The sequence below is a fragment of the Amphibalanus amphitrite genome, unplaced genomic scaffold (genome assembly GCF_019059575.1).
Source record: "Amphibalanus amphitrite isolate SeventyFive unplaced genomic scaffold, NRLGWU_Aamphi_draft 000103F_arrow, whole genome shotgun sequence".
Taxonomy (NCBI): Eukaryota; Metazoa; Arthropoda; class Thecostraca; order Balanomorpha; family Balanidae; genus Amphibalanus; species Amphibalanus amphitrite.
Window position 1 is genome coordinate 971,118 of NW_024881598.1, and position 16,049 is coordinate 987,166.

The window sequence follows — 16,049 nt, forward strand, 5'->3', positions numbered from 1 at the left end:
AAAATGCAGTGGATCCCACAAGCTGACGGACTGCAAAAGCCAGACATCAGGTCTCTCGTATCCCTGCACTCTGTGTGGCAGCAAGCAACACATATCAGCAGTGTGTGTCGTCAAACCTGGAGAGACCACGCCACTGCAAAGTGGAATGCGTCTGATCTGCAACAGTCTACAAAAGGGCCAGACGGTCCTCCTCCCGTCCATGACGGTCATCATGCACAACGGCGAAAGAAGTGAGCTGGTTCGATGCATGATAGATGTGGGCTCACAAGCGTCATACATCAGCGAAGAGTTGGCAGTGAAGCTTGGTTGTCCACTGCAGGCACCCAAGACAACATACAAAGTCAAAACGTGCATCGGCGTACAGGAAAAGAACTACAGAGCGGCTACGTCCGACATCATCTTCACTCCAACCGCTTCGGCCCACCACTGCTTCCTGGTTGATCCGGAAATGAGTCTGGAATACGAGATCCCTGGCGTGACGTCCCTGGTGCAGTTCCTGAGAGCCCAAGGAGTGCGTCTGGCCGACTCGTTCTTCAGTCACAGCACCAACGACGTCATCGGTGGCTTCGAATGTCTGCTAGGAGCGGACATCATCGGTGCAATCAAGCCCATGAGAAGTGTAGATCTGGGGACAGGTACTGCCTTCGAGGTACAGGACGGCCTCATCCTCTTCGGAAGCGTCGACGGATACTTCGAGCAGCTGAACCTGAAAGACAACACTGAACATGATGAAGGCACAGACGAAGCTCATGGTGAAGGTGGACCGAGCGACTCAAACGAGCAAGAAGACGATGGCGGAGACAGTTCTCGGAGCGATGACAACGGTTCCGGTGGACGGTCATCACCACTACCAGGCAACGTGAACACAAACAACTCAAACATCAACAGCGTCAAACGCAGCACTCAAACCAGTGGCAACAGGTCTCAGCAAGGAGATTCCTGCATGCTACAAGGCACGGACATTCAGCGACCAGTCAACATGGAACCGAAGTTGACAGACAAAGAAACTCAAGCAGATGCTACAAACGAACAACACACACAAACACTCAGTTCGGACACAGCTGAGTCACAAACTCAAACCGACACACACTCTACCGTCGAACAACAACCACAAGTCCTCCGTCAGGGGGCAGTCGAACAACAAATTCAAACGCAAACAAACAAAACAACAAACTCGAGACAACGTCTCAAAAACTCAACAGCCGATCTCCTTGTTCCAGATAGATCTACACGTGGGAAACAGGAAGGTGAGACATCGACACATCTGTTGGTGCAGGCAACACTACATCCTAAAACTTCATACTTCCACCCACTGGCCCACGTATCAAGTGACAGTGACGTGGATCTCCAGCTTGAGCATCTCTTCAGCATCGAGAGCCTTGGCATCCGAGAGACAGATGAAAGTGTCTCGGCTCGAGAGCGCAGACTGGTAGAGGAATTCTCCAACGAGGTGGAGCTGAGGGACGGCAAGTACTTCGTCAGGGTACCGTTCTACGACAGCGTCACCAAGGTTCCTGGAAACCACGACATAGCTCTCGCGACAATGAAGAAGGTGCGAAACAAGCTCGCCAAACGCGACCTCGCAGATTCATACACCGCAGTCTTCGAGCAGCAACTCCGAGACGGCATAATCGAAGAGGTCGATTACAACAAACCAAGTACCAACCAGAGGGTGTTCATCCCGCATCACCCTGTGGTGAAAACCGATGCACAAACCACTACAAAAATCCGTCCAGTCTTCAACTGCAGTTTGAAGATCGGAGATCGGCCATCACTCAACGAAGCATGCTTCAGAGGTGTCGACCTGCTGAACGACCTGGTCACCCTCTTGATGAAGTTCCGCACAAACAAGCACATTCTTCTTGCTGACATCGAGAAGGCGTTTCTGCAAATATATCTGAAGTACGAAGAGGACAAGGACAAGTTCTGTTTCCTCTGGGAGACGGATGACGGTCTGAAGATGTACCGCTTCCGTACCATCCTCTTTGGCCTCAACTTACCGTTCATTTTGAGCCACATCATCCAGATTCATCTGTCCAAATACTCGACAACGATGGCGGCTGTACGTGGACAACTTCATATTCTCGACATCCGACGAAGGAAAACTTCTAGACATCTACCGCGACGCCACCCAGATTATGAAAGAGGGAGGTTTCAACCTCAGGAGCTGGATGTCCAACTTCTCTCCACTTGTCGACATCATGATGTCTGACAACATGGTCAACGAGCACGGCGCCGTCACAGAGAAGGTGCTGGGATACTTGTATGACGCCAAACAAGATACAATATCACTATCCGACTTCAACTTCGAAGAAAACCAACAGGGCATCACAAAACGTCAACTTCTGAGCAACGTCAGTAAGGTCTTCGACCCGCTGTCTCTTGCACTGCCAGTCACCATCAGGGGAAGAATCCTCATGAAGCAGGTGTGGACCGAAGGGACAGCATGGGACGAAGACGTGTCGCCGGCTGTGCTAGCCGAGTGGCAGCGACTGAAGAAGGATCTCCTGTCTTTGCGTGAGTTCCAGTTCTCAAGAGAAACCGGTGACACTGAAAGTGGCCAACCAACAGACCTCCATCTCTTCTGCGACGGGAGCAAGACATCCTACGGGTTCGCTTGCTATCTGAAGCAGGAGGGCTCAGACCCTCAACTGGTCTTTGCCAAAAGCAAGCTCGCACCAGATAACAGAAGCATACCACAGATGGAGCTGCTGGCGGTGTTCCTCGCTCTGAAGTGCCTGCCACTCATCATCGACTCCATCAACGCTTCCATCCGTCACGTCCGTCTCTGGAGTGACGCACAGGTGGTGCTCGAGTGGCTTGCATCTGGATGCAAGTCAAAGAGCAAGTTCACTGCAAACCGTCTTGAAGACATCACAGCCATGAAGTTGAAACTCCATCATCAGCATCAAGTTGAAGTCACTCATCACTACGTTTCTACTGACAGCAACGTGGCTGACATGCTCACACGGGGCCTGTCTGCGAAGGAGTTCCACAAGAAGCTGGCCGTCTGGTGTCACGGACCAGACTGGCTGGGAGATCATCCTGAGCAGTGGCCCAAGAGTCCTCTTCACTGCCTGTCGGAAGAAGGGAAAGTCATGGTTGAGCTCCAACAACATCATCAACAGGTGGAGATCAACACTGAAGCACAAACGCCCGCGACTCAGATTATTCTCAGCATCAAGGACTTCTCTTCTCTTCGAAGACTGCATGGGGTGACGGCTCGAGTGTTTCACTTCGTGAACGTGCTGAAGCACAGGGAGGCTGATGCCAAGGAGCAAGCAACACACTACTGGTTGAAGGTGATGCAGGAGAATGCGTTCACTGAAGAGATCAGCTACCTGCAAGACAAACAAGAGAACAAGTTAGTCAACTCAGCCTCAGTACCCAAGCTGGTGAAGGAATTGAATGTCTTCATAGACAAGTCAGGTCTGCTAAGATGCAGAGGACGCTTGTCGAAACTTAACCGATACTCATACGCTGTACACAATCCCATTCTCCTGGATAAAACCCATCGGCTGACAACGCTCATGATTGAAGATCAACACCGACGATGCAAACATCTGGGAGTCGGCACGACGCTCACAGAACTGCGAGAGCACGGGTACTGGATCCCAAGTGGTCGTCAGGTCGTCAAGCGAGTTCTGAAGGACTGCATCACGTGTCAGAAGCTGAACGCATTGGCTTTCGAGTACCCGAAGATGACGAACCTCCCAAGAGAACGAGTCAGTCTGATCAAGCCATTCTGCAACACAGCAATCGATTACACTGGACACATCTTAGTTGAAGACACGAATGGAGAGATGAGGAAGATGTACATTGTACTGTACACCTGCCTTGCCATTCGCTGTGTACATCTCGACCTTGTCCCCGACTTAAGCCTGGGTTCGTTCCTGCAGTCATTCAGACGATTCTGCAGCACATACGGCGTGCCAGAGTTCTTGTATACCGACAACGCTAAACAGTTCCTTGCAAGCCAGAGGGTATTGATCAATGTATTCACCTCAGACGAGTTTCAAGAATATCTTACTGAACAAAGCATCAAGCACAGCACCATCCCGGTTTACGCCAGCTGGGTTGGCGGAGTCTACGAGAGACAAATCAAGACGGTAAAGCACTGCTTATACAAGACAGTAGGAAGAGCCAAACTTGGTTACTTCGAGCTCCTCACACAGCTCAGCGAGATACAAAACATGGTCAATAGCCGACCGATCACTTACGTCTACAGTGAGATTGATGATATCGAGCCGTTGACACCCAACAAAATACTCAAGCTACACACAAACCCGAGACTCCAGCTGGTGGACAGTTCACACGCAACTGACCCGCTGTGGGTTTCGACGCCTCAAGATGTTCACCAACAACTCAACAAAACCCTGCACGAGCAGCAACATCTTCAAGAGCACTACAAGAGCATGTGGTACCGTGAGTACTTGCTTGGTCTACGCGAGAACTCGCGAGACCTATTCCACACAGACTGGGATGACAAGATTGCTGTCGGTGATGTCGTCCTCATCAACACCAAGAATAAGCCTAGAATGTTCTGGCTAATGGGAAGAGTCCTACAGCTTCTGCATGGAGATGACGGACGTGTGCGTCAAGTGCTCTTGAAGACGAGCACAGGACGCATTGAACGCTACGCCATATCGCACCTCTACCCGCTGGAGCTACAGAGTACCCACACAGGTCAAGACAGCACAGATGGCAGCACCAGGTGCCCTGATGAGCCGACTACGCACAACACCGAGACCGAGTCAAGCCCAGAGACATCAGAGAGGGCTGCGAGACCTCCACGAAGAAGGGCAGCCATCAAGCAAACCGAGATGGTCAAGTCCCTGCTACAATCAGGCAGCATCTAATCAAACTGTCAAACGAATGCTAAACCCTGTTTAGCATCAGTCCGTGGGAGGGTGTAGAAATTCCTTTGCAAAACACTAAAAACCAGCCACTCTACCTCCCCCTCTCCTACCGGCTCCTCCCCTCCCCCCGCCACGCGTTGGACACTGGGCCGGGCTGGGCGGCGGATCAGGCGACCGGTCAGCTGACCTGCCCCCGGGCGATGAGCACGTGACTGGAGTCCGCCCGCAGCCGCCCGCCTGAGCCATGGAGAGGGCAGTCGCTGTCTGTTACCGGTTGGAGCCATATGTGTTCACGACTGATTTGTGCCTGAATTCACCTATTACAAATATACTCATCAAGAGATACCTACCTACGAGAACATCGAGTGATCTACCTACGCGGTTCGTCCCGGCAAACCTACGCGGGGAAGTACCAGTGAGACCGACCAAATCACAGGACCGACGACTTCGATACAAGATCTACGTCAAGGTAAGCCCGGCCTGTGTCTGTGGCGGTCCAACTTTCGCCTCGAATTCTCATCCCTACATCATTACCCTGTCAAAACCAACGTCAAAGAATAATTTTCTGTGTGCCCCTCGTACAAATCCGTACAGTCAAGCTTTGTTTTTCACCGTAATTCTCGTAAGCTTAGACTTAAGCCATAAATGAAGACCATTTTTTAGGTTAGGGGTTCAGTGGAATGTATGAAATTGAAATGCCGTCATCGTCAGGCTACGGAGAGGAGACAGTGTCAGCTAATTCCACTGAAAAACTGATTCCCATTTGTTTTCTCCCCAGGCGTGTCTGGATGATGGCGGACCCACCTCATCTAATCAAGAGGCTCCGAAACAACCTGCTCGACAGAGGCGTCCGGACCAAGAACGGCGCAGTTCTCGACCGCGAGCTGATGCGTGAGATGATCGCCATTGATGGCAACGCAGAGTACCGGCTTCTGCACAAGCTGCATCTGCAGACACATGTTGAGGCAAATAAGTTAAAGGTGATTGAGGCAGCGTTGGAATTGTGGCTTCTTTCTGGTCCCGGCGTTTTATTTTCCGGGTGGGTTAGCTTCGTCCAGCTTTTCGGGGCCCGCTTAGGGCCGCGGTTGTTTTCGCCGCTCGCCCCAGTGGAGACATAAAGTTGATAGTGACGCGAAGCTTATTTAAGGCCTCTGAATATACGAATTCGAAATAAATCGCTTCTACAAAGCCCATTTACAGGGTGTCCCAAAAAAATGTACCTCATTTGAAATGGAGATATCTCAGTGTCTGAGCATATAATGATCCTAAATTTGGTGCCATATGAAAGCTCATTCCATAGCATTTTGTTTGATATAAACTATTTTAGTGTACGTTACGAGACAGCCGAGTGATAACGGAAGAGCAAAATCCCTGCAATTTCGCTCTTCAACTATTTCCACAGGTGTTTCTGGGAAAAAGCTTTCAATTGTTTTGCCGATATTTTCAGCAACTCAGAAGAAAACAATTAGAAATATTGAAACTAGGTTTCATTCATGCATTGCTAACATAACAAACTCACATCGCATCACATCCCAGTTAAAGGTTCAGCCGTGCTAACGCTCGAAGTGCCCTCCCTTTTGCTCGGCACACATGGCGGAGCGTCTTTAGGACTCTTGGGCTACGCGGGCACATGTTTCAAGCGGTTTTTTCCGGATGCATGTCCGGGTCGAGTTCCTCAGCTGGTCCAGAGTTTGAGGATTCTTTGCGTGTACCACACTCTTGTGGAACCCCTACAGATAAAAGTCAAGAGGCGATAGGTCTGGGGAGTGTGGCGGCCAACTAACGTTGGCACGCTGGGATATGATCCGATCACCCATGCGCTCGTTGAGCCAGACCATCGTTGATCTCGGAAGTGTGTGGAGGAGCCCCGTCCTGCTGTAGCCATTGGAGGCTGATGGACGATGGTGTTCACACATTTTTTGCACACTTGTGGGACGAGCTTTTTTGTTTGTTTTGAAGCTATCCTTTAATTTCCGCTGTGTTTGCACCACAGAGCCGGTTTGGGGGTAGGATTTTGCAACTTGAATCCTTTCCTCCTTGCTCAGTTGCCCCATTGGGCAAAATTAAAGATGTGGAGCATTAATTGCCATGAAATTAGCTTTAATGAAATATATGATAGCTATCATCACGAGCGTATTTTCTGAGATGTCTTCAGTTGACATGAGACACAATTTAGAAAGACTTGTGGCAGTAATTCAAGTGCGAAATTCCAAGGGTTTTGCTCTTTCGTTATCACTCGGCTGTCACGTAACGTACAGTAAAATAGTTTATATCAAACAAAATGCTATGGAATGAGCTTTCATATGGTACCAAATTTAGGATCATTGTATGCTCAGACACTGAGATATCTTAATTTTAAATGAGGTACATTTTTTGGGGACACCCTGTATGTCATCTATATGCATACATTAACCCTAGAACGCCTAGGGGGGGGGGGGGTTGTATCAACCCCCCCTGAGGTTTTTTCGAAGTGCACGCTAAACGGCTTGTCGTAGCGGGCTGAAATTTTCAATACCCTCTGGGGCAACCTTTGCGCATCTTTTGCCGAAACAAAATTGATCGGGTCATGTCAGGTCACGGAGTTATGACGTCATAAGAGGTACAGCCTCCGGCCGACAGTTACCAAACGTGTGCGCCGAATCCCTAGGTTTTCTGCCGGTGATACCCACATTGTTTGATGGATCATGATGAAACTTCCCATGCATGTTGGGGCAAGCATTGGCTATCGTGTGGTGCAAGAAAATTGACCGGGTCAGGTCAGGTCACGGAGCTATGACGTCACAAGAGGAACAGCGTCCGGTACTATTTTTGAAAAGCGCCCGAACCACTATTTTGCAAATTCTTGTCACCTCAATGGGAATATGCAGCAATATTAGCTTCTATAGGGAGCAAATGGACCTCCCAAATCCAAAAATACAATCAGATTTCAAAAATTTGAATTTTGATTTTTCGAATTTCTGCCGCCGACTGTGACCTTGCCGACTTCCGGCGCTCCCAACGCGCTATTTTCAGAGCTAGTGAAACGAAATACATACCAAACGATAGAGAATTGATCAAGGAACACGATAGTGAAGGTTTCAAGTCGATATCTCCCACCGTTTTGCCGCAATCGCCGCGGAAAGTTGAAAAAAGTCTATTTTTCCGAAAATTTGACCTTTGACCGGTCATAAGTAGGTCAAATGTTGACCTAGGACCAAAAAATATACCACCAATCGCGAGATCTCGTTGAGAGCAATCCGTTGGTTTTTTTCCGCTAAGCTCTACGACCTTCCGTTTCGAAACGCCAGGGGGGTCGTAACAACCCCCCCCCCCTGGTCGTTCGTGTTATGAGAAATGACCTGGTCGTGCGAGGGTTAAACAATAATTTCGGACTGGGCTGGTTTAGCGGGCCATTAATAGGCTTCGTGTGACTGTTAACTTTGCATCTCGACTGGGGAGAGCGGCGAAAACACCCGCGGCCCTGAGCGGGTCCCAAAAGGCTCAACCTTGGACGGGGTTAACCCACCCGGAGAGTAGAACGCCGGGACCAGAAAGGCCACGATTCCAACGCTGGATTGAGGTTCCCAATGTTGTGGTCTGTGGATCAGCTAGCACGACTGGGTGGTGGATAATCTCCATGGCCCATTCTGTTAGTGTCGTACTTTGAAGACAATTGCAATTCACCTTTTGCTCATCACTGCTAAAAATTTAAAAGAAAATAACCAACAAAGATTCGTGAGTGGCACTTCATCAGAGGTTTTTATTCACAGCATTTGGAAACATACTCGTGGTCAAAGTGTTGGCAAATGTGTTTCCGAGCCAACGAGCATTGTCTTGCATCCCCAGGTCAGCGGCCTCGCTCGGCAGAAGGTCCGGCCTGCGATGCAGCTGCTGAGTGCTTCAAGCGCCCTCGCCCTGAGCCGCTACATGGACAAGGAGGAAGAGGCTAGGCTCCTACGGATCGTCGACGATGGATTCGATGTCTTGAACAGTGGTCACCCGGGCGATACTAAGCCTCTCCGACGAGGCTACTCGGCTGGGCCGGAGCAGGAGGCGGCCCTCTCGGCCCTGGCCGAAGAAGCTGCTACGCTGCGGATCGGAGCGGCTCGTCACCTCTACCCGTTTCAAAAGGGCATATTGGTGACGGTGCAGTCCGTCCGTGGACTGCTCGCTGACATTCGGGAGCGGTGCGGAGCGGATACCTACATCCTGACAAGGCATCTATCACAGGATCGCCTAGAGAGCTTCTTCGGCATGGTTCGCGGATGCGGTGGTTCAAACCTGAACCCGACCCCGACCGAGGCCAAGTCGCGGCTCCGCCTCCTCACCATCCTCATCCTGACTCAACATGGTGTGAGCCCTCTCCGCAAGGATGCGAGGGCTCCCATAGCACCGGCCGGAGCTGATGCGGCTCTCACGGACGAGGCTCTAGCCGTTCAAGTGTCAGAACTGTATGAGGAGTGTGACGACGAGGACAGGGACCAGCTCCCCGAGGAGATCGAGGTGCTGGTACCAGAGCCTGCCGTTGAAGTGGACATCATCGAGGACGACGAGGACATTGCCGAAATGGAAGCATTGCTTGAAGAAGCAAGCTGTTGCCGAGCCCACCCATCGAGCACTAGCGGTGCTGTCGACAAGGAGACGGGGGTAACGGCATCCGACAGTGCCATGGCCCATGTGGCGGGATATGTGGCCCGGAAGCAGGGCCCATCCCTCGGCGCTCCGTCAGCCTTCGCAGAGGACCTCCCCGTCCAAGCGCTATGGACCCGACTGAGAAGCGTTGGTGGCCTGACCATCCCAACCCAGGAGTTCCCGATCAAGTTCCGACAGATGGATGCTGAGTTTTGCACGCAACACGCCATGCACCCCGACGGTCTGAGCCGCCAGCCCGGGGTCATCAGGGACACCATCAAGATGCTGCGCGACAAACACCCCGACCTGAGCGGGGACGTCGTGCGGACGTTCGGGCGTGTCCGCACCTTCATCCGCCTTCGTAACGTCAATGGAGAAAGGCGAATGGAGTCCCTGGCGAAGCGTGAGAAGCGTAAGAAGACTGGTTTTACGAAGTGAGCGGTGGCGGTGGGTGGGTCGGTGGGTCGGTGGGAGAGTGGGTGTTGTACAAACGGGTTACCTGATTGATTCTAAGCATTTCAGCTGAACTGTGATGCGTTTTTTTTTTAAGGGAAAAAATACTTGTTCCTGTGTGGAGTGTGACCTAATGGTTTTAGAAATAGTGTTTGGCGCCATAGCAGAGTTTCCCCTGGTATAATCGTCCATGACATGTTGAAGGGCTTGTTTGTTGTCTTCAGTACTGGCCCGACTGAGATCTCATGTGCATTCTGCATGACCAATCTGCCGTTTGGTCGGGCTGGAAAGCCGGTTGCGGGTGTGTGGAAGGGGAGAGGCTGTATAAACAGAGTACCTGCCGTTAGATATGTTTGGGTGACGCCGTAGTTGGATGTGTAAATGGTGACGTGTTTTATACATTTCCGTAATAGCTGCCTTGTTTTGCGCGATAAAAATGCTCGTTTATATCTTGGGCTCTGGTCAGTCTTCCGAGGAAATTCCAGATCGTGCGATGGGAGAAAAGTGGTGATATTTTGTGCGAGTCCATACCACCGTCTGCTGCACCACAGCAACTGGGGTTAGCCATTTGACGTGATGGCCCCTGTTGGGACAATATATTCCTGCCCGGGGCCGGGATGATTCAATAAATGTCACCCAGGTTTTTTAGCGAAAACTCCGAGGGCCATCAGGCCCGAGGTGCTTTCGCTAAAAAAGCGAGGTGACATTTATTGAATTCCCGGCCTTAAGGCTGGAAGGTGTTTCCCATACCTGTCCAAACAGTCACAGCTATATGATAGTGACGTCAGCAGCCGTGTGGTTCAACATGTTTAACCACACCCCTTGAACCACACGGCTGGTAATATTAAAGCAAGCATTGCATTTAAGCTTTGAAAAGTGTGGTTTAACGCACGTGCCGTTTAAATGCCTGGATGTCTCGATTTAATCATGCAATGTAGCAGGTATGGGAAAGGCCACCCAGCCACTCAAACATTAATGGTATGCTCCTCGCACAGAGGATATGATCTTAGTGAAGCTGCGCTTTTCGGTTGCCTGGTGGGGATGACATCGGGAGCCTGGAACAGGCAAGAGATCCAAGGAGCATCAATTTGAGATACTGTACAATGGTGTAGTATATCTATGTGCAGGACGAAGGCCCATCTAATGCATTGTCGTTAAACTACGGCTTTGCCATGTCCGGCAGATAATGGGCGTGCCATGTTCATTGTTCGATCATATGACCTTATTCGTAACGGTATTCGTAACTTTACAGGTTACAAGCTTTGTTCGAAATATGCACAAAAATCATATTGGGTGGGTAATCACCTCAGGCATTAAGCCATGTAACGTATTGGGACCAGATTATACGAAAATAGTCTTTGCGTCTTGGAATGGGGGCTTGCTCCCATCGCATTTAACGCGCCAAGCTGGGATTACTACTCCTTAAACAGCATCTACTTCCAACGCCGATTTCATGTATTTATACTCCCATCAGCCCTTAACCATGGTCATTCTCACATACAAAATGAAACGGCCAATCGTTTGGATCCAATATCTAATGAATTTCGACTTCAATAAGCCGAAAAATCGGATTAGAAAAAACCACTATTTAACATGCAGAGTAGGTTATTTATTAGAGTAGCCAATTACGAAGGGAAAACTTCACGCCCGGCTGACGTCACAGGCCTCGGCTACCAAATCGTGTCCGGTGGGGGTCGGCTAAGGACCATGTAACTCCAAGAGCCTTTTCTAAATTCATCTTGTCCTGGCCCAGTTCGATTGAGAGATTTGCTGTCTTACGATTTTCTTCCGCTACACTAGCGTGTAGTGCACTACTGGTACTCAGAAACTTTGTCAAACGAAATCCTCCTAGAGGGCATAACTCTCTATCAACTCTTTAGCAATCGTTATCCCTTCGCTGTCCGTCTCCACTGACTTGAGGCAGTCGTCGACATAAAAATTGCATAGAATAGTCTCTGCTGTGTCTGCAAGGAAATGCGATCCGTAATCTGAAGCAGTCTTGCGCCCCAAAAGGATGTACTCTGAAACGGTATTCAGCTGGCTGTTTTGTCATATCGCCGCCTTCCCACCATAGAAACCGTAGAAAGTCTCTGTCACGCTCTGGTACTCTGACTTGATGAAACATTGCTTCTATATCAGCTGTAAAGCACACGGGAGCCCATCGAAATTGCAAAAGTACGTCAATCACGGAATTCGTCAAATCTGGTCCCTGAAGCAGATATTCGTTCAGTGAGGTTCCTTTAAAGCTTGCTGCACCATCAAAAACCACCCTAACCAAGGCACCCTAACCTTATGTGGCTTTTGGGGATGATACACCCCATGGTGTGGGAGATACCACGTCTTTCCATATTTCTGTACCGGGTCTTGCTCAAGTGCATGCTCTACATAGCCTTTCGATATCATATCCGTCATAGTAGCCACTGGTAGCCACATAATGTTCTTGCAGGAGTGAGTCCCTCAGAAGTTTTCGTTTAAGACCTTCGAGTCTTCTTTTTGCCAGCTCCAGATTATTCGGGAGGTTACGATCGGCCTGACGAAGTGGCAGACCTATTTCGTAATGACCATCTGACGACATTGTACAGCTGCTTTGGACTAACTTCATCCATTTTCGATCTTCATTTGACAGCCCTCTTTCAACAGAGTGGTTTTTCTCAGGGAATTCTTGCTCATACATGTTCTGAAACGTGTCGCACAGCTGATGATCTGACACAGAGATGCATGTTCGGTTTACCTGCGCTCTGTCTGTACAAGCGTCTCTGACAGGGCCAGTAACGACCCAGCCCAGCTTGGTCCGTGTGGCAAATGGGCCGTTCTCTTCACTGTGGCGCACTTCCCACGGTTCCATGGCCTGGGGAACATTATTTCCAATCATTAACTCTATGCCAGCGTCTATTTGAGGCAAATATATGTCGCTGAGGTATGGGAACTTGCTGACATCTTGAACGTTCAACATGTCATCTTGAGACACCGGGATGTATTCTAAAGTATGTATATACCGGGGGAAGCGGAATGTATTCATTTTCATCCAAATCACTCAGCATGAGTCCGTCGACCTTCTTGCTCAACAGGGCCTCTCCCCGTGACTGTACAGTAGTAAGCTTGAGTTCAATTGGCTGTAGATCATACATATGCAACTTTTTACATAGCGATTCGGTACAGAAGGAAGCTGAACTGCCGTTATCTAAGAAAGCATAAGTCTCCACGCAGCGCCCAGTAGAAGCCTTGATTTTTACCGGAACAATGGCCATCCCGCAGTGTGCTTAAGATTTACCAGTGCTGATATTTACTCTTCCGTTTTTAATCATCTCAATGACCTGATCTGTTCTTGGCCTGGTGTCGGCACCAGTGTCTGGGGACACGTGTAAGGCAGTAGCGTGCCTCCGGTTACACACGCGGCATATACTGCGGCTCGTGCAGTCCTTAGCCATATGGCCCGGAGACAGACAACCGTAACAAAGTGATTCGTTCCTGATAAATTCCTTCTTAACTTCCATTGGGTTTCTGTAACTGTATCGGTCTGGCCCGGACCCGGGCTGGGTGGACGGGACTGGGGTCGGACTCGGCCGACGCGGGCCCATGTGCCGGCCATGTGTCTCCCCGGCGGCGACACGCGGTGGACGGGAGCCGCCCGGGCCGCGGCAGTGTGAGGTCGGCGATAGCCCGTGGTGGGTGAGCGACCGTGTGGAAATACATACAGAAACTACAAGCTATTTCGGCATTGCGAAAAATGGCCAACAAGACCGGCAGTGGGACTGTAGACGTGAAAGGAGTGGACTCGAGTGGACAGACCGTGGTGGTGGCGCCCAGTGTCGCATTCGACGCGCGTGTGATCGCCGAATTCGATGGGACCGGCGATGTGGTCGAATGGCTGGGCAGAGCGGAGCTGCTCTGCCAGCACCGCGGAGTGGATGCAGCAGCGATCATCCCACTCCGGTTGACCGGCGGAGCCTTCGCCGTGTGGGCGCAGCTGCCGGACGAAAGCCGTGGCAGTTTGGCGGCCATACGCGCAGGCCTGTACCAGGCTTTTGCGCTTGATCAGCATGCAGCATACGAGGCCTTCACCACCCGAAGACTCCGCAGTGGAGAGTCAGCCGATGTGTTTCTGGCGGACCTTCAGCGGCTGGCACAGCTGTTTGGTGGCGTACCGGAGCGTGCGCTGACCTGCGCCTTTGTAGCAGGTCTGCCCGAGTCTGTTCGGCAGATGGTGCGGGCTGGGTCTAGAGCGGAAGGGCTCGACCTTGCCAGTGTGCTGGCGCGCGCCAGAGCTGTGCTCAGCGACGAGCGCGTGGCGGCGGCGGCGGCGGCGGCCGGGCCGGCACCCCTCGCCCCCGCCCTCTCCCGTCAGCGGCTGTCAGCGCAGGAGGGACCGTCGCGCCGGGCCAGCCGGCCGCGGCGCTGCTGGGCATGCGGTGATATAGGCCATATGTCCTTCTCATGCCCCCGCCGAGCTGCGGGAAACGACGGAGGAGAGGACGAGTCAGCGCCGGCGTCCTCTCGCGTGCAGCACTGAGCGGCGCTCTGCCAGTCGTGCAACTGCGAGTCAACGGGCGAGACTGTCGAGCGCTAATCGACACCGGCTGCACCGATAACATCATTTATGCACCGTTCTGCGAACAGTGGCAGCGTGGACCTGTCTCGGTGACGACGATGAGCGGTGACGAGTTTCAGTGCACTGGCTCGGGCAGTGCTGACGTGGTGACTGTGACCGGGCAGCGGGCCCGAGTGAGTGTGCTGGTGGTGAGCGAGCGGCCCCTGGGAGTGGAACTAATTATCGGCATGTCTGGCATCTCTAGCCTGGGGGGTGTCAGTGTGCAGTCACCGTCTCAAGTCCGTTTCTGCGGAGCCGCTGCCCGTGCACCACTCGAAGTTGACGCGCCGGACTTTAGTGTGCGGTTCGACTCGGCAGAGCGAAAGTGGACTGTGGCTTGGAAGTGGGCGGACAACTCTGGCCCTGAGTGCCTGGAAAACTCTGTGCCCCAGTACTCCGTGCCACGGTCCGCCCGCTACGAATTTGACACGGAGCTGGACACATGGATCAGCAACGGCTGGCTGCTGCCATACGACGAGCAGCGGCTCGGCCCACCGCGAGGGCTCGTGCCGCTGATGGCTGTACAACAGAAGAATAAGGAGAAAGTGAGGCCAGTGCTGGACTATCGGGAATTAAACAGCCACCTAAACGCCCACACCGCTGATGCAGATGTCTGCGCCGATCAGCTGAGGAAGTGGCGGCGTCACGGCAGAAACGTGGCGGTCGTTGACCTCAAAAAGGCGTACCTTCAGATCCATCTCGACGAAAGTCTATGGCCGTATCAAACGGTTGAGATTCGTGGCCAGCGCTTCTATCTGGGGAGGCTAGGATTTGGACTCAGCCTAGGGCCGCTAGTCATGAAGGCGGTCGTCAGTGCTGTGCTGGCACAGGACCCTGAAATCCAGCGTGCAGTGCTCTCATATGTGGATGACTTGCTGGTAGATGAGGACATTGCGAGCGCGGAGCGGGTTGTCAGTCATTTCGCCAGGTATGGACTCGAGTGCAAGGCCCCTGAGCGTGTGTCTGATGGTGCGCGGCTGCTCGGACTGCGAGTTCGCCCACTGCGTGACGAGCTGCACTGGGAGCGAGACAATCCTGTCGGCCCCCCGCCCAGCCCGCTGACCCGCCGCAGCGTGTTTGCTTGGTGCGGTCGCCTGGTGGCCCACCTCCCGGTCTGTGGGTGGCTGCGTCCCGCTACAGCCTGGCTCAAACGCCGTGCTAATGCTGTGACACGCGGCTGGGACGACATGACAGGGGACCGTACGCTGCAGGCGCAGGTCGATCATGTGGCTGAACGGGTGAACAGTGACGATCCGGCGCACGGCGTGTGGTGTGTCTCAGGTGACGCGGCCGTGGTGTGGACGGATGCCAGCTCGCTGGCCGCAGGCGTTGTTTTGGAGACCGCAGACGGTGGCCCTGTGGAGGATGCCTGCTGGCTCAGGCGTGAAGCTGCTGCTTCTACGCACATAAACATGGCTGAACTGGATGCCGCTGTGAAGGGCATAAATCTTGCCATCGCTTGGGGAATGCAAACCATCGAGCTGAGGACTGACTCCGCCACCGTCCACCGCTGGATTGACGACGCTCTGAGTGGGCGA

The 16,049-nt window shown here is 52.1% G+C and overlaps 2 protein-coding genes across 3 annotated transcripts in view; one reads left to right on the top strand and one right to left on the bottom strand.

Moving 5' to 3' along the window:
* LOC122380661 (proline-rich protein 36-like) overlaps window positions 1–16,049 on the bottom strand; it is a 108,802-nt gene that overhangs the window by 66,184 nt on the left and 26,569 nt on the right. The gene's annotated exons all lie outside the window — the stretch shown is intronic.
* Window positions 146–4,859, top strand: LOC122380652. Its single transcript, XM_043363999.1, has 3 exons — window positions 146–953; window positions 1,221–2,062; window positions 2,136–4,859. Exons 1-3 carry the CDS (start codon window positions 146–148, stop codon window positions 4,857–4,859), a joined length of 4,374 nt encoding a protein of 1,457 aa, XP_043219934.1.